The 23,179-nt window shown below is 39.1% G+C and overlaps 1 protein-coding gene across 1 annotated transcript in view; it reads left to right on the top strand.

The window, feature by feature from the left end:
* Positions 1 to 4,068: 4,068 nt before the first annotated feature.
* AGBL4 (AGBL carboxypeptidase 4) overlaps positions 4,069 to 23,179 on the top strand; it is a 922,470-nt gene continuing 903,359 nt past the window's right edge. Inside the window, exons 1-2 of the mRNA XM_065655883.1 lie at positions 4,069 to 4,104; positions 19,571 to 19,693. Coding sequence (XP_065511955.1) covers positions 4,074 to 4,104; positions 19,571 to 19,693 — 154 coding nt within the window. The 5' untranslated portion in view covers positions 4,069 to 4,073. The remainder of the gene's footprint in view (positions 4,105 to 19,570; positions 19,694 to 23,179) is intronic.

The raw sequence follows: 23,179 nt of genomic DNA, 5'->3' as shown, positions 1-23,179 counted from the left end.
ATCACATTAATTTTTATGTAAATTTACCTAAGCCAATGAATCATAACTGAATTATTGCCTAATCTTCCTGGTTTTAGCCGACATTTCCATTTTTATTTCAATTGCCTCAATTTATTTTTGTTTGTTTATGTAATGGATTTTAAGAGCCCAGTCCAGAACCCATAACTAATACAGCAAAAAGAGGGGGCTGCTTCAACGCACCTTCAGTCCGACACAAGAGGTGGATACAAGAGACAGATCCGAATAAGCCAACACCAGTCACCATGACAGACAGTAATCTTAACACCCAGCTGACTACTCTTTCTCATTCCTTCAGTAGACATCACAGCACAGGAGATTTTTTGGGGAGGGATTTGAAGGAAGAAAATGAGGTGAGTGGGAGTGAGAAGCAGCAGCGAGGGAAAGCACGAAGGTGCTGGTTTGAAAATGTAACAAGTAGAGAGTTATTACTGAATGAAATGTGTGGGGGGAAGCTGTTGATTTCTCTATAGGATATTAAAAGATGATCGGGTGGGAATAAGCTGTAAAGAGCCACAAAAGTGAAGTAGGTTTTGCTTGCTAAGATGGTGAAGGAAGGAGGAATACACTGAAACAAGGAATAGGGCTGAAACAGTGACTGTGAAGAGAACCAGGGCAGCAATGCTTTACAATGGTGTTCTGTTATTCTTTCTTGTCTTGTGATGTCCAAAATTAGATTATCAGCTTTGGAAAGGCAGGGGCCAAAGATGCCTTCGTACTAATGAGCACCCTAACATATTTTCAAGTGCTCTAAAAATGCATAAATAAAAATGAGCCACTACTGCTCCTGAATACTATTTCCCTCATTCCTCAGACCTTATTCTTCAAGTTACACCATTCAGTTATCTTTCTGTTTTCAAAAGAACTTGCTGTATGAACTTTCCAGTTCTCCCCTGTCAAATTATTGTACTGTTTTTGGAAAGACTGCATATCATCTATATTTAACACCATTTCAGCTTCGTGAGGTGACTACAACGTAGCATTAAACTCAGACCTAAAAAAAAAAAAAAAGTGTGGCATTTCTAGGTTTTTCAAGTGTGTTAATTCAGAAGAGCTAATTTGACTGGAAAAAGCGCTTTCCCCCAGATGTCTTGGATTTCAATAGACCTTCTTGCAGGTATCTGAGTTAATAGCATGGCAGTTAGATGCAAAAGGCCTTTGGATTGCTATTTGTGGTCATCATAGGAATGAGTCTCTCAAAGAAATGTGAATAAAGAGGTCATCTGAAGAACTGATATGGAAGGTTTCTCCACAGGCACTTAATTCTTAGAAATTTACAGATGAAAAATGCTATATGAGTATTAATAGATAGGAATGAAATATGGATGAGGGGACTCTAAAGCTGGAATAGCAAGTAGAACAAAGGGAATAAGGGGACTTGGGGACATGATAAGAAACCAGACTAGAGATGCAGACTTCGACAAAACTGTCTAAGACCTATTAAAAAAGAGAACAACAAAAAAGGAAAGTTTAGATAGAGGAATGAAGAGGTAAATATTACGAGAAATTATTTGAAGGAGGTCTAGGTTGGGACAAAACATGGCCAGAAGCAAAAAAAGTGTCCTAGCTACTGATACAGATATGGTCATCTTTTCATAGAGAAAGAGAAAGGCAGACTTCGTTACAGGGTAGACAAGTAAAAGAGGAAAAGGAACAATCGCGTTAGTTTTTGTGACAGACAGGCAGGTAGGCAGTACTGTAGTGCACATATGTGGAGAGATTCTGGGAGAGAATGTTTTTGTCTATGTCAAGCCTGAATTGGTGCTGCGGATGTTTCTCAATGGATGTGCAAGAGCAATTAATATAACCAATTGGCCATGAGATCTGAATGGATGGAAGAAAAAGATCAGAGTACATACAGCATATTCTGAAGAGGGATGTCCCAGGATCATTTGCCGAGCAACAAACAAGGAAGAGGACAGGGCCTGAGTGATACGCGAGCCTGGAGAGAGAGTATAAGGGAAAGGATGGGCAGGGGTATGTGTGTGTGTACTTATTGTAGTTCACTGTCAGCAGCGAAACAAATCAGCCTTTGTAGTGTGTTAGTGACCACCTACAGCTTAGGAAGACGGCAGAGGGAATAGTCTAGAAAATATTTTCCAGACCTCAGATCTAGATGGCCCTCATTGAGCAAACAGCATCCATTCTCCAGCAATCTTCTGTGCAAGGGTCCATTTTCTAACCCCATCACAAAGCCCCCTTGGTGCACCACTTTAGACAGGTATTTCATCAAGTCACTGGCACAGGAATGTGGCTAAAGTAATAGTAAATTAGCTTATATAATACTGAAGAAATATACCGAGAGTGAAGAGTAGATGAAGGAGAGAGGCCACAGTGCCCCTGAAAAAGAAAGAAAATGGCAAAACGATGAGAAACTACAAAAATAGATGCTGCAAAAATAACTAGGGAACTACGAACTGAAAGAAGAATGGACAAGGCTGCAAAAGCCAGGGAGAAAGCAAGCAACTGACCCTACAGAAAAATCTAGGCGTATAGAACCTGCAGGTATTATCCACGTGAGTCTTGTGGAACTGGAGCAGAGTGAGGAGTGGAACTGGAGCAGAAAAGGCACATACCAGGTAAGAAGATAAAGAGGTAAAGTGATGTTTAAAAACCAGAACTTTAAATGGAGAAAGATACAGTTTCACCCGCCTTCATTTTTAAGCTTGGAGTGTTTCACTGACTAGTCGTTGGTCACTAGGAAGTGGTTACATTTATTTACTAGCTACAAGGAAGCAAACACATTAGTGTGTACATAGCCATAAACACAGTCCTGCCCATTGCTTAGCATTGCATGTGCGCTCTGTGTTTAACCATTTCAATGGAGTTTGTGTTGAGAACATACAACGAAGCTTCTGTCACCGCCTCGCATTAGTGAGACAGGCATGATCAGACCCAACCTGCTGGGTCTCTTGGGAAACACACACATAATTAGCCCCTTTGCACCGAAGCCTTCGTTGCTGTATTTGCCACATGGTGAGTGTCACCCAGCGGGCCTGCGAACACGTGCGCACAGAAACCCTCCCGTCCCCGGGAAGCATCACTATATTTGCCATATGGTCATGCTCACCTGCTAGGGCTGGGAGAAGGAGACAGACGGGCAACACTCACACATAATGAAGCTCCCCACTGGGCTGCCTTGAGAAATAATAATAATAATAATAATAAAAAAAAAAAGTTGAAAGTTGACATAACTGCCACATGATCAGACTCACCTGCTGGGTTTTGGGGCAGGGCGGGGCAGTGACTAGTGACGTACACATGAATTTGCCATCTCTGCCCAAAGGGTGCGTCCTCATAATGTCTGTGCTGCATGAGGCTGGGTTTTGGGGCAGGAGGGACACCCTCCCTTCCCCCTGGGGAGACAGAAACCCCTAAGCCAAACAGGCCCCTTAACCCCCCCGCTTCCCGCCGGGTCCGGGGCTGTAGTTGCTCCCTGACCCGGGCGGAGGGGAAAACGCCACCCCCGTAACGAGCCTCCGCTCCTCGGGGCCCTGCGACTGCCACGGGGCCCTGCGACTGCCACGGGGCCAGACCCGACTCCTGGGCGGGGGCTCAGGTACCCGGCTACTGCCCCCTCCTCGGGGGCACCGTTGCTGTAATTGCCGCGGTAAAGAGTCCCCAGGCAGGAGATAACGAGCCCGCCCTTGCCCGGCCCAGCGCTGCTCGTCAACACCCGCAGCCAGCGGCTCGGGGGGGCGGCCGGGGCGGCTCCCTCACGCACGGCCGCCCCGCCCCTCACGCAGCGCCGGCTCCTCACACGGAGCGCCGCCCCGCCCGCCAGCACCGCCGGCCTGGGCCACGGCGGAGCGGGCGCTCCGCGCCGCCCTGCCCCATCCCGGGCCCGGCCGGGCTCCCCGGAGCGCCGGGAAACGCTTTCCGCGGTCACCGCTCCCGCCGCTCCCCCTCCCCGCGCCGCCATGGCGGCGGGCGGGCGGGCGCGCGGGGAGGTGGGGGGGGCGCGGGACTCCCCTGGCCGTGACGTGTGTTGCCATGGCGACGCCCAGGCAGCGTCTCGCTCGCGGGGGTGGGGAGTGGGGGGGATGACAACAAATATGGCGGAGAGGAGCAGGACGGCAGAGACGGGTCAGTGCCAGCTGCAGTCGCCTGGGCGGGGGGAGAGGGGAAGAGCCCCCCTGCTCCAGGGGCTTCTGGCAGTCGAAGGGGAGTGCAGGGGCCCGAGCCCTTCTCTCAGGGGAGAGGGAGGGAAGCGCCGAGGGCACTGAGGTGGAGACGGGGCCGGGGCAGAGGCCGGTGCCCAGGCTGCCCGGGGAGCTGTGGAGGAGGGCGAGGCACCTTCCCTTGGGGGATGAGGAGCGGCTTCCAGGGGAGAGGTGGTGGTGCAGGGAGAGGGGGTAGAGCCCCCCCAGGCACCCCGGCCCGGTCCGGGGGGGGATTGCCCCGGTGTGGGGGCAGGGCCCGGCTCACCCAGCACCCCCAGTGTGGGGAGAGCCCGGGCTGTGCGGGGGGGGCAGCCGATGCTGGGGCGGCCTTCACTGCGCCGGCCCCTGCGCTGGGGGCAAAGGTGGAGGTGGTGAAGAGCAGGGCGAAATGCTGGTGCACGGCAGTTCCCCTCACACGAGAAACCGCGACCTGCTTGATTTAGAATGGGAAAAACTAAATACGTGAAGACACGGGGCTGGCATTGAAACTGCATCGCAAAGCTGAGAGCTTGGGGGGTGAGCTGCAGGTGCTGCTTGGCCTGTCCTGGGAGGCGCGAAGAGCCCAGAGGCTGCGGAGGGGCAGCACGCCGTACACCTTAGGTCAGGTCACATACATTATTCTGTGAGGTTGGCTTTAAGGAAGGTGCCAAATGTTATTCTTCCTATGCAGGATATGTTAACAATGGCTCTGTGTATATGAAGATGTTTGTCAGTGAAAGTGAAGGTTTGTGTTTTGTCATGAATTACAAGGATCCTCTAAGTATGGGGTTCTTTCCTACGGTAATAATACACAGTTAAGGTCTTTTCCAACCCATATGAAAACAAAAGCCCCCTCCCCCCGCAATTTTCAGAATTACATATACTAACATTTGGAGGATGAAACAAAGATGATGACAATTTTTCTGAATAATATCCCACAGCATTGTACATAAATTATCTGTGTTCCTGGACCAAAAGTTCGTGTTCCTGGACCAAAAGTTCATGTTCCTAGCCTGCTGTGTTAGCTGCTGTGCATGTGCTTTTCAGCCTCAGAAGTGGCTCCAAATGAAGATACGTTATCCACGGAACTGATTTTAGATTTTGGGGCCCCTTAAGGTGAAAAAAAGTGATAAATGTGTGAAATGCTCTCATGGCCTGGAAACCTTACTACAAAGGCTGCATCCAAATGTGTTTGCCATAAAGTTCTTGAATTCCCTGTGTTCAGCCATACTGTTTATAAACCCCTGAAACCACATTGTAAAGTTCATTATACATTAAACTTTTCCATGATTATTTTCACCCACTGTGTTGTGCAGCATTACTAAACCCAGCCGATCAGCTCTGACTGCGCTGTGAAAGAGGAAGCAAATCTCCAGGGGCTGTTTGATTTCGTCACCTTTCCTGCTTATTTCATCTACCTGTGCCTGTGTCATCAGTAACTTTCTTTAGCAAATAATGTAACTTTCCTACTATTTCCAGATCGGGGCATAAATTTACTGTTATATTGTGTTCTCTGCTATATTATTTAAATCTGCAGCCTTACAGCATTTGCCTTTTATTTTTAACCTTGTCCAGAATCCTCTGCACATCTAATCATTGCAGCTAACTAATCAGTGATTTTCTCATAAATAGTGTGTTTCAGCTTGTGCTGAAATCATGTTTTGTTGCATGTTCCTGATATGTCTGCTTAAGTTTTGCAATACCTGTCTGGCCATTTTGCTGGTTTTAATTGGCTGGTCCTTCCTTTTTGGACAAACCAGATGAGGAATTAAAAATGCAAATAACCACAAAAATAGGAAACAGACCCAAAACTTTCAGAGATCTATAGGGCTTGGAAAGCAAACTTGTGATCTTGGCCCATTTTTAAGGATGGACATGGAAAGTAGGCTGTGGGAAAGAAAGAGGTAGGGTGGTTTGGTTTTGCCTTTTTGCCCCTAAACTTTCGTTTCTGAGCATCACTGACACTAAGGGAACAGACAGGTTCTTGTAGGGATCCTTGGCCTGTCTGTGCCTTTAGGGCCAGATGACACTGGCACTGTCGGGAACTGGGAAACGTTCTTGGTGCATCCTGGCTGCTTAGTATATCTTCACAATATGTCGGATCTGGAGCAGACTTTAGGAGAACCAGGAATCCAGTTCTGGAACCTGCATTAAAATTTTATATATGGATGCAAGGAGAATAAAGCTGTTACAGAAGGACTGAACATCGTCCAAACCACATAAATTGATTTAGCCGGTATGACTATATTATACTTGCTGGTTGGTTTTTACAGCAATGTTATGTTTTTATTCCTGGATCAGAAAACACAATAACTAAGTCTTATCCTCCCATCTTGAAATATTTATTGTTATTTGTAATTTTCAAATGAGAAAACTGAGTTGCAGAGCAATTAAAGGTAACTTATCCATGCTTTATAGCATCATGGGTTACTGTTACGGACCATGCTTTACTGGTTTAATACATTGACCTGTGTTTGACAAGAGTCAGTGTCAGGGAAAGATGTCAGAAGATTATAAGGTGCACTTACAGAAAGGTGATTTTAAAACTTAAGTTTTTTCCTAAATATTATCTGGTATCGAATTGTATACATCTAAGATGCGTACAACCCCTCTAAACTCTTAGCTTTGAGAAGATACTGTGTCAAGAGGTTTTATATCTTAGTTATACTTTATGGAAAACATACCTTTTCACAGTTTAAGAATTTTTCTTTCAGTTTTATTAGTATCTCCTTATTCTGTGGGAGGAAAGTAAGTCTGTTAGTCTTATACTGGTAATCATAATTATTGTTTCCATATATACAAATATTTTCATATTTCCATTCCTTTTTCATGTAGAAGATTTTTGGTTTTGTAGTAGTTTTTGCAAATTTTTAAACTTTTTTTGTTCTTTTTTTCTTTCTTTTTTAATCAAGGAGGGGGATTAGGACACTCTGAATTGCACGGTGTACTTCAGAAGAGGGACTACCATCAGCTCTTATGATACTGTTATGCTCAGCATTATTTTCTATATCATGATTTAAGCCAATCTAAGTGTTTCAAATGAGATTGAGACTTAATATGGAAGGCAGATTATCTCACATCTGTCTACTACGGAGTTTATATTCTGGTGTTATCCTCTCTGGACTAGGCAGACATCTGGTCTAATCCATTGAAAGTGTTTCCGTGTTCTGATGTTTGGTCAGACTGCTGCAAATCAGCTTGCTTTACCCTGGATTAACCAATCATTTTCCCATTGCAATTGGCTCTTTAGTCCTGGGTGATTTCTTGGAACTGCTCAAATCAGCTTTCAGCAATAAACCCAAAGTTTGGATGCTTCCCTGTTTGGGTTTCCAGGCTGAAAGCCTTTATGTCTCAAGCCAGGAATCCAATTTAAAACCAAATAAAATCTTCGTAAATGAAGCCTGCAGGAGAATGTCAGTGATTAAGACTAGTTAGTTACTTTCAGGAGCTTTTGGTTTGACTTCCAGTTGTTCTGCTCAAACCTTTGGAAGATACAGGATACAGCAAGACTGCCAGTTCAGTTAAGTTTATTCAAAACCAGATCAGTGTTATTTTTCCAATTCTATAGCGAAGAGAACCTTATTAACTTCTCTAAGGAAGGTTTAGGAGTAGGTCAAAGTGAGTACAGAATGCCTGTGTTTGCTAATTTTTTGACCCATGGACCAGATGAAAGTATTTAATGTTCAGACGTGGATCCAGCTAAAATTTCACTTGTTATCTCATTCTCCCGAGGTTACTCTGATTTTTCTAGGGATCTATATTACCTTCAGAAGACTTGCTTCCAGAGGCCTCAATGATCAAAGGGTACAGGTTATCTCTGAGTTCCGTAATAGTTTTCTATCTGAGGCAGCTGCATATTAGCCTGGATTGACAGTTCTAATATGTGTTATTCCACAGTTTCCAGTCATTTTGTGGATATTAGTATTTCTGCTATTTCATTGAGTCATCGTCACTGAAATCGTAGTGGAAGCAAAAAAAAAAGGCCTTTACTCGCAGTACTGGACAGGATATAAATACGTCTGCCAAAGGTTCTTGTTGTCGGAACAAACAGATTTCCCAGCCGAATGTGTAGTTTTTCATGTTTATTTACATGTCACGACAGATACCTTGCAGAGTGATATTATGTTACATTTCATATTAAGGATGGCTTGAATTTTCAAAAACATTCACAGCCGGGCTGGCCTGGCTGACCTGGAGGAGAAATTCAAACTGCTGCTGAGTGCCAAACCCCACTCAGAGTCTGGGTAGTAATTAACATTTCTGAAATAGATAGTTTTGAGATCATTATTTCAGAGACCTGCATGTGGAGGGCCTGATAGAATAGCTGTGTAAATTCTGCAGTGTTTTCTGATTGATTTTAATATGGCAGTGCTGAGCTGGACTGTTTTGAAATATAGCTTTTGATTATTCTTTCAGAAAAGAATAGTTATTCTTTTAAAAATATTTAATCACGTATGGCCATTGTAGTATCAGAAGCATTCTACTTTCTTTTAGGTGGCCTTAATTATTCAATAAAAAGCCAAACTTGATCAGACAACCTAAATTATTCGTCTTTAAATTTTTTTGATTTTTCCTTTTTGATGACTGGAACTTCTCATTCACTTCTTCATTATCATGAAGAAATTTAAAGCAGGAGAAATCAGCTAATTACTTTAATAATACTATTTAATCTTTGTCTTCAAAATAACACTGTTCATCGGTAGTACTTCTGGTCTTCCAGGCAAATATAATTTCTTCAACCGAGTTGTCCTTTCGTAAAAGATTTCTGAATGTTCAAGTGTATATAAACAATATAGCTTATTTCCTAGTATACACTACTAGCCTGTAAACATAGCTGAATTCCAGGCTTTGGGAAAAGGCATTTAGGCTTCATGTGGAAAGTGATCTGCCCACTATATCCTCCTGTCAACATGAAGAGGTTTCAAAAGTCAGTGGAAAACTGTGAGAGTACGGGGCCCAGACTTGCAGATGTTCACACACCATAAAGAGCTATTTACAGTTGTTTATCAAATGCTGCAGGATGTATTTGTAAACAAATCTAAAATGTGTTTTGTTCAACAAACACATTTGCCAGAACTTACTGACAGCATCGCTGTGTTTTAGCTTAAGCAGTTTGAAGTCCAGGGCATATTAGAGCAAGGTTTGTTGGTAAATTTGAAGCACTCTGTAAGACCATTAACTATGTCAGTTTTTACTGCTTGAGTTGAAATACTCATGGAAGTGATATATAGAAATTAGCTACAGTTGCTACAGAAAAATATTGTAATTATCATTATATTGTTGCCAGTAGACTGATACTCAACTAATTTCCATCTTCTTCAGTTATCTAGTGGAAACAATCCCCACTAGAAGAATTCACCAAAGAAGAGCTGCTAATATATTTTTGGTACTTAGAGCTTTGATCATATTTCTATTACATAATTTGCCATATAAGGAGACCTGAGAAATACTAATGAAGGCTTTATATAGCCAGAAGATACAATTTCAGAAAAAGAAAGAAACAGGAGTGTGTTGGGTATTCCAGTTGCCACTTCTTAATGGTTTACCATTTCCTAGCCGTATTTCAAACAGTTTTTTCTTTGACAAATAATCAAAGCTTTTGAAAGTTACTTACCTCAAGCCTCCGAACGTTTTTTTCTTTCAGTGAAGTTCAAAGCACCCTATTAATTATTAGCACTTGTGAGAGGAGTTTTTTGAATTTGTAAAAAGTAAAATGAGACATATGGAGAATTTTAATAGGTTTTATACTGAAATTTGTAAAACAAGTTTCTGCAAGTTTCTTTAGTGTTGCAGTCACTGTATTTAGTAGGCAGAAGTCTCATGCAAAAAAACAGATCAACCCCGGTATGCATTTATGTGGCCTACATAGCATTTCTATTTTTTGAAGTTGAGCTTTATAGATATAATGCTCATTAAAATAGCGTTTTAAGTCAGATTCCTGTGTTAAAATGTAACTGGCTTGCTCTCCACATGGGGCCACTAACTTAGATGTGCAGCATAAACCTGCTTTCCAAATGGGACACCTAATAGCAATAGCTCTTGTCTTTCACAGAAGAAATGGACAATTTGTCTACACTCACAGATTTTCCTTCCTCCTATTCCCCTTTCCTCCAGCAACATCTGTTTAGGGACAAAAGCAATAGAGTGAAATGACTGTATAGTCATTTTCATGTTTTAAACTTTTTTTTTTTTTAATAAAGGGTTAGGATACCATGATCACAAAAAGCACCAAACCCTGAATAAATGAGGTGCTACAGGACATGAAGAAGAGTTTGGTGCAGATATTTGCTGTGAAAGTCTCAGCTGCGGGATGCAGGCTGGCTCCAGTGGACCCTCCTGGCTGCATGAATCCTGCCACATCACTCCTCTTTCTGGAGGATTGATTGTGCTGCCATTTTCCAGAACTATATGATTCTATAGAAACCAGCTCAGATTTCTCAAGTAAGCCCCAAAAATAGTTGGCATGCAGAGCCTTGACGCAGAATTGCCATGTTTAGATTGCATTGTTGCTCAAGCCATGTCTGCGATTAATCTGCAATAAAGGTAAACCAATTTACAAGTAATCAGGCACTGGTTATGGGTACACATCTATGTCCCATATCCCAGCTTCCCTGTCACATCGTCCCCACAACTCATCATTTTCTTTGCATTGCCACAGAAGCCAAGCCTGTCGTTTAAGAAGTGCTATGTTTTTAAGCCTTAGATATGTATAGATGTATTTGGTAGTAATTTTACTATTTGTATGTCAGAATGCTTTGGAAAACTCTGCTCTACCAAAATAGTAATGATGATTTCAATTTAATTTTGTGACAGGCTATGCAAATTCAGAGATGTGGGCTTTAATATTACATCCATGGCCCTGATGTTTGGCAGTGAGTTCAATGTATATATATGTATAGTAAAGTGTTTTCATTATTGGTTCTATTTTAGTATAAGTAATGTATTAAGTTTAGAGACTAGAATGTATAGTCTGTTACATATGCCTTCTAATATACATACGTGTCCCTGTTCTCTCAGTATGATTAACTGGCTGATTTTGTAGATTCATTGTGGCAAAAATAAGGCGTAGAAAAGGAGACAGGAGAAGAAAGTAGTTGCTTTAAATTATTATTAAATAAATAAGCTATCTAACTGTATTTAATTTACATACTAATTCATAGAGGTATGTACTTAGCAGTGGATCTCCCAATTACAAGTGAAAAATGGCGAGATTTTGCTTTTGCGTATTATTTCATAACCACCTTGAAAAATGTGCTGCATTTCAATCTCCGCAAAAGCAAGTGGAACATCAGTTCCCGTGAATCACCAGAGCAGAGCGGCAGGAATCCATTCCAAAGAAAGCCCAGCTGGGTTCATTACAGTTCTACTGATGTGTTTTCATTTGCAATAAGCAGCAGAGTTACTGTGCGATTACAGTGAATTTTGGAGCTGGGTAACACCTATCAAGTGACTATCACGTTTTCATGCATATGTAATGCAGATGCGAGAGTACGTTGCACTTGATTAATGAAAATTTCCTCAAATAACCTATACAAATCCAAATGCAGTGACATTATTTCAGGGGAAGTGTCCATGTAAAATAGGATTGCGAGATAAACTTGCCTCTGTGCTACTCACCTAGACCTGAGGTCTGTAGTGCTGCAGAATAACAGATGTTTTGTAACTACACAGAATACCAGTATATCTGCTGGTTATTTTATTTCTAAGCAGTACGAATAATCAGTAACTTGATCTCAGAGCTTTCTGTGTGTAAGCCCTCTTGTAGGTAGAAATTTGGCTGGTGTTCTGAATATTTGAAATACTTTATATGCATTTCATATTCCTATAAATATTGTATCAACTTAACGTTTGCTTAGTTAAAAAAACTGCTGAATATGGTGTATTAGTTAGTACTGTTCTCTGTAGTTAAATTCCTGTTGCTATGTTGCTGATGCAAGAGAGTTAATAGATCAAGTTTAGTTTGCTAACGTTTTTGAGTTAGAAAATAGGAATTCTGAAACAATGTTTGAATGTTTTACTGTATAGTACTTATACTTTGTTAATAAAATAAAACACTGCAATGATCTAATCATTTGACATGAAATACTAGGTTATGCTAATGATGTTTCGTAAGAGTAAATTCAGCCATGTGAGTAGGCAATGCTTGGGTGGAAGAAATTCTCTGTGACTTAAAATATTTCTTTTTGAAAGGACTGTTTTGGAAAGTAGGGGGAAAGATGCTATTCTCAATGAAGAAGTCAAAGGAGTTGTTTCAACGAGTAATTATAATTATGGCAGTAATTAATAGCGTAATTGATTTCAGCAACCCTGGGGAACAAATTATTCCAGAAGTAGTACTAAAATCCCCAAATTATTTTAAATATATAGCCGTTAAGAAGATTTTAACTCCAAAGTGAAGAAAGTAACTGCATCTGAAACTACAGTTGAGTTCCAGTGACTGACAGAATACATACATGCCTCTAAACAAAAAGTAAATAGGAAGCAAGGGTAAGCCCATATCTTTAAATTGCATGTATTCAAGAGCTAAGGAAAAACAGAAGTTCAACCCATCTGACCTCAGTCTTGAACCCAAGCTTATTGGCGCAGGTGCCACGTCACAGCTGGAGGTGGCTTCCTATGGCCTTGCTGGGGTCACAGCCGATAAGCTCATGTCTTCTGAAATATGGCATAGATAGACATCTCTGTAAATCCAGGTCTGGAAAGCCCCTGTTCAATCAGCAAACATGTTAAGACATTGAAAGTGCTAGGAATTTGACATAAAAGGGGTGATTTTCATAAACAGAAAAAGCACTGTTTGTATGTTTCTTACTTGATCTTGCCAAGTCTTGAAGGGCTTCCACAGTGCTTCATACTTAGTACTTTCAGGAGATGCATTTTGTGGGCAAGCGTGCAGGTCTGATGATTAGCTGGGCTCAGTAGCTATTATTTACTCCTTCCTCTGCTAGTTGGGAATGTATGTGATGCATCATATTTTTGTTTACAATTTACATGGTTTATACTTTTGTTTGATCTTTTTTTGTTCAAAGAAGTATTGCTGCTATAGCAACTGATGCATCACGTGATACATTTGATGTTATCAAGATGCCAAATACTTATTATAAAGAATAAATTCTATATATCAAATGAAATTCACTAATTCTTACAATGTTTTAAAATAAATATATTTTCAGTTAACATATTTGGTGCTACTATTTTTTTTCAATTATTTTTTCCTTTCTGGTGATGAGTATTTTAGTGGATAGGTTAGAGATTATAAGTACAGTGAAAAGAGTAACAGATGATTTTTTGCTTGCTTATTGAGGTCGGAACACCAATTGCTTTTTTATTTTCATGAGGAAAACCAGTTCATACCTTCTTGGATATTTTTGTTCACTAAAGTGATATTAAAAAATTCCATGGCCGTGAGCCTCAGACAAGAAGGTGTATCCTTGGAGAGAGCCTGCACTGAAGTAAAGCTTGTAGTTATACTTTGAGGTTAAAGATCTGAAACAAATATTACATATGAGATGAATGCAAGTCAACACCAGTTGTCTTATTTTGTTTTCCTGTAAACTCCTAAGACAATGCCAGCCACTGGGAGTGAGAGATCATTGCTCAGAGCAGTATCTGTCTGCCAGATGTCTTCAGTTCAGTGTTCTTCTCTAGATTCTGGAAAGGAGCTATAATTGACCTTAGTTGACAATTGTATCTCTATCTGGATCTATTTTTTTTTTTACTAGACTGAGCAGTGGAGATTTCTCATCATCCTTTCATACTTGATCAGCCTGTAAGTTGATGGTTTTGTTTTGGGCTAAGCACCTTACGTACTTTTTTGTTCCTACTTATCTTTGGGCTGCCTGCTGTCTGCTCAAACGAGTATTTCAGCGAAGTGCTCTTTGTGATACCACCAAACCTTTTGTAGGGACCCCATGTGACGTCTTTAGTGATCATTTTGCTTCAACATGTTTGCATATGAGAGCAAGACTTTTTCTACTCTCAGTGTCGATCTATGCCATACCTTCTGCTAGAGTTTGCGTATGTATATCTAAAGAAATATGAAGTATTTAGATATACTTGTGCCTTCTAACCCAAAATAAATAGTTAATGATGTATTAGCCAAGGAATTGTGTTAGGAAAGTTAAAAGGATATATTGCTGGTAGCCTCTGTAGAAGGAGCAACTTGTGTAGTAAAAGGAATAACAAAACAAAACAAGAAATTACGATGTTTTCTTCTTATTTATGCAACCAACCATAAGCTTTTTCAAGTCCATAGTAGTGAGCTTGCAGTTTATTTTTACTGAGTCCTTTCAGAACTTTTGCAAAGTTCGGATTTTACCTGATAATCTCTGCTAAACTTGTGCTTGTCTTTCCTTCTGCATATTTTCTTGGATATGAATATCTTTTTAGAGTTTGGAGATAGACTCTTGACACCCAGTCTGTTAGCCAAACTGTAGGAGGAAAGTAACTGAGAAGATAATTACTGTAAAGACGTTTTATGTCAAATTGGTTTTCTAAATGACAATGCGATGTTACTAGTTTTCAGAACTAGACCAAGCTGTATGAGAATGTCGTCTGTGATAATCAACATTTTCCTTGTTCTGCTTGACCTTCGAAATAGGTAATGGTGACAGGATGGGCACAGTACAGAATGTGAGGCAGCAGGTGTGGTTTCTACCACGCAGGACATTCTCCCAAACCCTGGGATTTGTAGGTCTTAACATAATTTCTTCAATTCCTTTTCAGATCAGAGTGACTCTGTATTAAGTACATTTCAGATTGACAGCACTCTCTGCAGTATGTTTAGATTCTCAGGGTTATGCCCAGTTCTTGCTGCAGGATACATGGTTGTGAAGATCAAAATGACAGCTGTGTTTTCTTCTTTTTCTTAGCAATTTTTAAGCCAGTGGAGCTGAAATTCCAAGTTCCTGCCTGCTGCTGCCAGTAGGATTTTTAGAATGGCAATAGAGCATTGAGAGCTGATAGCAGAAATAACAAGTATTCCTGAATATCGGTGCTGCTGAAGCCCAGGGACAATGGTAGAAAAGCTTTTCTTAAAAAAAAAATGGTAGAACAGAAGAACATAATTATCTACTAAGACTATATATTTTTACAAGCGCAGATATTAAATAATTTTGCTAAAATTATATTGTTTGCAATTTTCTGATTGGTGGAGAAGACACTGTTATTGGCACATACTCCATAAGTGTTTCTTGTCCAAAACATGAGGGAAGCAATGTTCATCCAGAGACTTGTTATATTTAGGAGCTAACAGGAGCTGCTGTTGGTCATCTGAATGAATTTCTGTTTATTGCAAACTGTACTGAGAGTTCAGGTTCCCTTCTTTGTCTGGGTTTATGATAACAATACTGCTCAAGGCTGATGAAACTCTTTGCCAGGATAACTGGAAACTTTTCTCGAACCCTGGATGGTGGGATTCTGGCTATTAGATCTTTGCACTGTAGAAATTTTCAGTAGCAAAATGTATCCTAATTTTGTTCTAAAATAAGGATCTCATCACAGAATAAGAGGCATCTTGATGACATTTGTAATATTTAAAGAAAGACATCTACAAAGCTCTCTCGCAGTTATCGTATCTTTTCGTGTTACCTTACTTTTCTAATTGGCTGTCCTTATTAGGCAGTAAGTCTGATTATAAGGATGTTGCAGGTTTTCCAGGCAAATTCACTCTGTATTTTTCTATGTCTGTTTTAATGCAGTTGTGCTCTCCTACCTAATGTAGCATGAGGGTAGCTGCTGGCTGCTAACTCTGGATTCTGAAGTTTGTCACAGCTGGAAGCTGGGCTGCTTGTTTACCCATTTCAAAGAGTAACTATTACTTACTAAAGAGGTACCTTCCTCTAGAAACTGCAGCTTTTAAAGAAAATGTGCTTAAATTTGCATAATGTTTACAGTAGCAAATACTGTTTTCATATTTGCCTAAATGAAAAAAAAAGTTTGCTCTACCCTTTGACCTTAAGAATATCAAGAAGGTCTGGAAGTTTCCAAACTCTTCATACTAAGAATCCCAGATCCCTGTAACCGATTCTATGCATTTTCACTAGTTTGATATGAAACATATCCACGATGACAATAGTGATGAATGCAGATACCAGAAGACTCTGTCCAGGTTTTATTTTAAAACCTTATATACTTACAGAGATTTCAGACACCTACAGATTTTATACCTGATAGAAAATTACCATTAAAGTTTAATAGTGTGGTAAAAGTAAATCCTAGGGATTTGCTGGAGACTCCAGGAGTTTAAGCTATGAAGAATTAGAATAAAATAGCTATGTGTCTTACAACCTATAAGAAAAATAATTGACAAAATAAGACCTACAGTCTGAGAAGATGTCTTTGCTAAGTTACTTTTGCCTTTGCTTGTCTTATCTAACCTTTTTTCAAAGAAGAGTCTGATCTCCTTAAGTGCAATGTGCAGGATGTACTTCAGTTAATTATCTTTTTTCCCTGTCAGTTGGGTTCAGATTGGAGCACTATTTCTCTCCCCTGCAAGGTTCTGTCATACATCTGTGCCTTCAGTTGGGGAAATCTACTGAGGGCTCCCCAGTTGTGGGGGCAGCATCTCTTTGTTGGCCAGAGGACTCGGCACAGTGGGACATGGTTCCCTTCATCTGAAGGTGGCAACGTGTTCTTGGCAACACTTGCTGCATCTGCCGAATCTAATGACAGAGCCATGCAGGCTCTTGTTGGGCCAGTAGTCCGGCCTTGCTTTGTCACCCAAGGAGAGCATGCCAAAAGGGACATAATGCTGTTGTGCTATATATTATAGTAACGTGGAGCTCAAACACTGTTTTGCATGTTTCGAGGTTAACTAAAGATATCTCAAAATATAACAGCAGTACATTCTGAATATTCAAAGTACTGTGTAATAAAGAACATGCAAGGAGATATTAATATTATTAAATGACTACGAATTATAAGATATTTGATGATTTTATTCTCATTCCTTCATGGCTACATTAGGGCAGGAGGACCAGATGGGAACTTTTTGCTAGGACACAGTCACTTGACAGCTTCCTTCTGCATCGTGTAAAGACTCCATTGGCAGATTTTCTAATTTGTCAGTTCAGTGGAAAGGGAGATGCAGCTCTGTCTCTTGCCTGCTTTTCCTGCACTGTCTTGTGGTGGCAGTATTATGAATGCAATCTTTTCTTGTTCATCTTTATCTAAGCAGTGTTTCCCGGCTATCTTTTAGGTATAACAAGAGGCCTCTTACTTTTAGCAGAGGCTTATGAGTGAGAATTTACCAGGAAGAGTTCAATCTTCCCACTGCTCTAGTCATTTGACTCCCTGCCTCCCATTTGTTCCCTTTGGTCCCTGGCAGCTCCTGCATTCTTGGGGGAGATCTGCAGGTTTTCCCTGATTTTTTCTTTGTATTTTTGATTCCATGTGTTGGATTACAAACGATTAACTTGACTACCTGCCACAGGTATATGGGGGCTCTTAATCAAAGTGGCACTGAAGTGAAACTGAGGAAATGGTTTTCCTGTGGCCGGTGTTCTGAATTACAGGTTGCAGGATGCAGAGGGGTGAATTCTATCACGTGTCACGATCGTGGCCATGCACATACACAGGTGCCCCTTTCAGGTCTAAGTTTGCCCCTGGTGTTACCAGCCTTTAAGCGAATTCTATCAGCATGCTGCCAAACTATACAGGGTAAAAACTATCTGGCTAAAAATATCATGAGTAAGTAGCAATTTTACATTTAAAGAAAACAGTTTAAATGCTGCAGATTGCTATCTGTGGGTAATTATTGAGTCTAAACCAAATAACCGTGAGGTTGCAAATAATAATGTTGCTAAAAAATAATAGCATGCATTATTTAATATCTAACTTTTGGGATTATGATTAAGTAATAAGAGGTCTAAATTCTCTTTGTTCTGTGGGAGTACTTCTCAAAGAGAGTAAGTTTCAAATTTCCTCCCGGGGAAGAATCCAGATTTATATGCCGAGTGTTGACCTGGATATGTTTTTTAATCTGGGATTTATATACCTCTGAAAATACAGGTATATAATAGAAAGCCTGACAGACCCTTGAACTGTGGTGTCACTGATATGTTGATATAATTTGTTACCTCAGCTAAGGTGTTTTGCCTCAAGAGGTGGAATGCATTTATGTATGGAAAGGTCAGTTTTAATTAATAAGCTGTTTTCATCATTCAGGTCCAGCATGAATTGCTTGTAACATTTGTGTGAAATAGTTTTCCATATAAAAATAAAACAAATTGAGCTTTATGTCACATTCATCATCCCCCGTAACCCATTTAAATGTCAAAAAATCAGTACAGACCAAAAGTCTATTTCTAGAAGTCTTAGTAGCCCTATTTATCAGAGTGAAATAAGATATTATCATCCCATTATTCTATCACTTTCCTTCTGCACTTGAAGACATACACACTTCTTCTAGTTTTCTGTAACACAGAAGATAGTTTTTTATTCTTAAATATTTGTTGTCCAAACAGTAAATAGTGAAGAAAATGCTGAGCCAATGTCAGAAGAATGAACAGCTAGTTATATTGTTGTGTATTTCTTTCACTATAATATTAATGTATAATATAATATACAAATATTAACCTTCTTTCTTGTACATTGCTGAAATGAAAAAAGCACTGTGTTCTTCCATCCCTATATGGAAACAAATTTTTTTGTGTAGTGCAGTTAAATAGTATAATTTGACTGGGAGAATAAAGCTTTCAATATATACACTACTGATATATTTTGACAAAAATCATGCTGTTATATGGAAAATTTATGTCCTCATATCTTTCATTATGAAATAAATCCTACATTAAAAAAAAATTCTTTATTTAAGTTCTTTTTTTGAGTTTTGTTTCCTAAACAAGCAAGGCTCAGATAATCACGTGCCTCCCTTCTAATAGTTTTCAAATTTCAGATATGAGTGGGACTTAACAGTCTCAAAGGTTCTAAGTTCATTTAAGATGCATGAAAATAGGCAATGGGATAGAGGAAAAAGATCCCGTTAATGCCCATAGTAAGGAAGATGCTGCTGAGGATTACGGTAAAGGAAGATAATGCTGAGGAGCTCAGTTCTAGGGAATCCGTGCAGAATATACGTATTAGAGAGCTCCAGTTAAACAAAGTGCATCCAGCTGAATATCAGACTATTGCACCTGAGAGTGTTCACCCACAGGACTCATGTGTGCATGAAACCAGGCTGTGCAGTTTGTTAGCCAGAGAAGCTTTAACATGTGATGCTGTTATTGTAGCCAAGTTCTTAAACTTTGAAAAGAAAGGGTTATTTACTGGTGCATGTGTGAAATGGTGCAAATTTCATGTTATGTAGAAAAGCATGGGGAATATCCTTCTACTGTGTTTTATAGCTTTTTCTGTTATGCTTATGCCTTTTTGTTGTTGTTTTTGTTTTCTTTTCTTTTCTTTTACTGCACCAGGTAGTGCCCTAGGAAGTGATGATATCATAGCAGGGAACGTGAGCAAGTACACTGTTCTGCCAGCTGGTTATTGTGGACAGCCTAAAAAAGGACATCTTATATTTGATGCCTGCTTTGAAAGTGGTAAGCATTTTTAGCTTTATTTTATGTTATGAAGTTGTCAATATGTTAACACTTTTAACTACGTCGCTCGCATTTATAATAAGTGTCTTAATTCTAAAGAAGACTTGCATTAAATATTACTTAACTCACTGATTCCCTTCAGTCGGAGCATGACATAAAACCAGATGGTCCAAATGTAAAAAAGGTGGTGAAATTTGTTGTTACCTACAATATACATTTCATCAGGTCCATCTCTTACCACGTGTAGATACATAACTGGATTTTATTCTATTGTTATACCTATAATAATGTAGGCCACTAATCAAAGGTGTAGTATTTAAAGTATGTGAAGTTTTTTTAAATTTAATTTGAAAGTTTACCAGGGAAGTTAACTTCGTAAAGTGCCAAGCCTCCCGTATATGTGCTGTCTTTAAATACATTTCTGTTTCTTGTGGCCTAATTCTGTACTGCTGAGGGTAACAGAAATTCTACCTCTGATGTCAATAGAAGGAAAATTAAACCTCAGAAAGCTACTTCAAATTGAAAGATAAGTTGTTTTTATAGTAGTTATAGTTAGCATATTAATTTAAAGAATATTTTTCATCATGTATGTTTATATGTGTTTGAGGTATGTAGGTAGATTTATATATATGAATATGTAGCATAGTTTAAATTTTTGTGTTACATATATCTGTCTCAAGATTTTTCAGCTTAAATCTCTTGTTATTGGCTTACAGACCTAGAGAACACTGTAAAACACCATATGTACAAAAGGCATTTGGCAGGATAAACTATAGTTTTCAGCATGGTTTATGCGAGAGGTTCTGGTAATGCCAAAACTGCTACAGTGTCTTGTAAAATGAGTTTTTTATGAGGAGTTACATCCCTCAGGCTAGAATACTGGCTGCCGGTTCCTTGGTAAATATTAAATTGAGTTATTTAAATCTTTTGATTGCATTATGTAAAAGGTGTAAATGATGCAACGAACAATAGAGTATCTTATTTTTAAGGTAGGTCTCTGAAGTTTCAGACGGTAGCTATGTGCTTTTAAAAATACTTTGGATGCTATTTCATTATAGTTGTGGTATTACGAACTTTTGTAACAGAAAATGGCTTATGAAATCAATCAGTTAGCCAAGCTGAGAAACTTACTTTATTGTGTTAAGCTGCTCTGAATGAAAAGGATCAGTAGAAGCCATCAAATTATTTGTGAAGTAATGCGAATCATTGCATGATGGTTTAATTTCAGTTTTTGAACAATAAAATTAATTATATTTTTAAATTAAAACATTTATTCAGTTCAAAGGTAATGTTCATACTTTATATACTTTGACAATAGTCACATGTGATAGAGGCAGATGCTGTTTGAAATACTGTGTTTATTTACATTGTAGCGTGATGAGACTGTGATGTTGCTTTGCATATTCAGACACCTCCAAAATACAAATATGAATAAAATTAATGCCTTCATTTACTTTCTCATGATGATGATGTATTAGCAAGAATGATAATAATCTTGTGTACAGTTCATGTGTAAATTCACTTTATCTTATGTTATATGTCAGCCAAGTAATTTCTTAGAGTACCTTAACTGGTCAAAGCAAATTAACTGATTACTGGATATTTTATGAAATTGTTATTCATGCTAAAATCTATCCCCTCCTATGATCCAAACAGTAGTAAACAACATTTAAAGAGTAGTGTATTGATGCTCTGAATTAACCACGGTGCCTTCTGTCGTGCCTGGTAGGATGTCATAGGGAACATGGGGGGAAGCTGGCGTTAGATGGGGGACTGCGATGTGTTGGCAGGATGGTTATAGTGGTGGAACACGGAACAGAAAACAAAACCCTAAAAACCCAAGCTCGACAATTTCTGCTGCTTGTGGCTCAAATTGCATATTTTATAATTACTTTTGAGGTTTGGAGGAACAGCGTTGGCTCACAGAGGTTCGTAAATCTCAACATTCATACTGCTAAATACCGGGGCTTTTTATAAGGTTTTGAAAATACATATTTTGGCTTGTTAGTCAAATATAATGCTGTTTAAATGTTAAAAAATACTGTGTTTCTTGAAATTAGAAATGAAGCTGCCGTCTGCTTTTATTCTCATTTCAACCAAAAAGTGGAACTCTGCCAAGAGTCATTAAATCTTCTATCCTTTGGATGAATTCTTATTTTTTATGAAAAAAATGTCACGATTGGGTAATTTCTGTATTGTGGTTTGTGTTCAAAAGGTTGTAATTAAAGTTTTGTGAAATCTTAGATTCAATCTCAATTACTGTAAACCATGTATTATTATGTTGACTGAGGTACTAACACCTTGCAGTGAAAATTATTGTCAAACATTAGTTTGTCTTTTCCTGCAACAGGTTTATTAAACATTTGGTATTAGAAACCTGATAAAAAAAATCAATGCTGATGGATTGCAAATTATATTAATCAGTTGAAAAAAAGTTAAGATCTACAATGTATTAAGAGATCTCATGTGACTGAGAAGTACCCTTGTGTCATTTTTGTTCAGGTTTTAAACATCTTTCCATATTTCAAAAATAGGATAATGTACTTCTAAAACACTTGCACAACACTCAAAATTGCAGTAAGTGATTGTAATTCCGCTGATCTCATTGTAACCTCTTACAGGCGTGAAATAGGCCATTGAGCTTTACCATGAAAGATATTGTTTGAACAAAAGCAAAGATAATATAGGATGAATTGCCTTTTGGGGTGCCTATGCCCCAGTTGCTAAGACTTGACATGTAACTTTAGCTAAAATCAAGTGAGATTAATCTTACTTGTGATTAATAAAACACTGTGAAATTTGAGTTGCAAAACATTTTATGAAATTGACATTTTTGTTTGTAAAAAGTTTAAAAATGGAAACTAAGATGATACATAAGACAATACTGTTAGCTTCGTGTTCAAAAGAAAACTGAAATCCACCCTAGGAAATAGTTGCATTTTGGCCATCTAATATATTATACAATTGTAATACACTTCCAAAATTTTTAAACAAGCTGATCCTGCATGTGTTTACATTCAGGTGAACAGAAATACCCTTTTTCACCTTGATTTCAGTGGCACTACTATGATATCCTAGAACAGGAATAAAGCAATACAGGCAAATGTAATAGTGGCACATTACTAGAGATAAAAACTGCAAGAGCTGTTTAAAAATACTTTCTCCCAGTGTAAACACTTTTTTTTGAAGCAAAAACTGGTTGTTATTCCATATTTCCTATATTACATTATGTCGTGTTTAGCTAGAATCACTAAGTCAGGTAGACTTTGGCTTTCACTTCTGTGACAATGCTTATATCCAATGTAGAAACAAAGAAATGAAAGCCAACGTATTATTTCAGTAATGATGTCTGTTTTCAGTCTACTTTTGTGGCATCAAGGTGTGTCTGATTAATGAAACACTTTATTTTAGTCATTTCCTTATTTGTTGACAGTAATTTATACCATATTTCACATAAAGATATTAAGTGGTTATTGCTACCAGTAG

Source organism: Caloenas nicobarica, chromosome Z (genome assembly GCF_036013445.1).
Source record: "Caloenas nicobarica isolate bCalNic1 chromosome Z, bCalNic1.hap1, whole genome shotgun sequence".
In the NCBI taxonomy this organism is placed as follows: Eukaryota; Metazoa; Chordata; class Aves; order Columbiformes; family Columbidae; genus Caloenas; species Caloenas nicobarica.
Note: the sequence above shows the minus strand (reverse complement) of the source record. Positions and strands in the feature narration are given on the sequence as shown.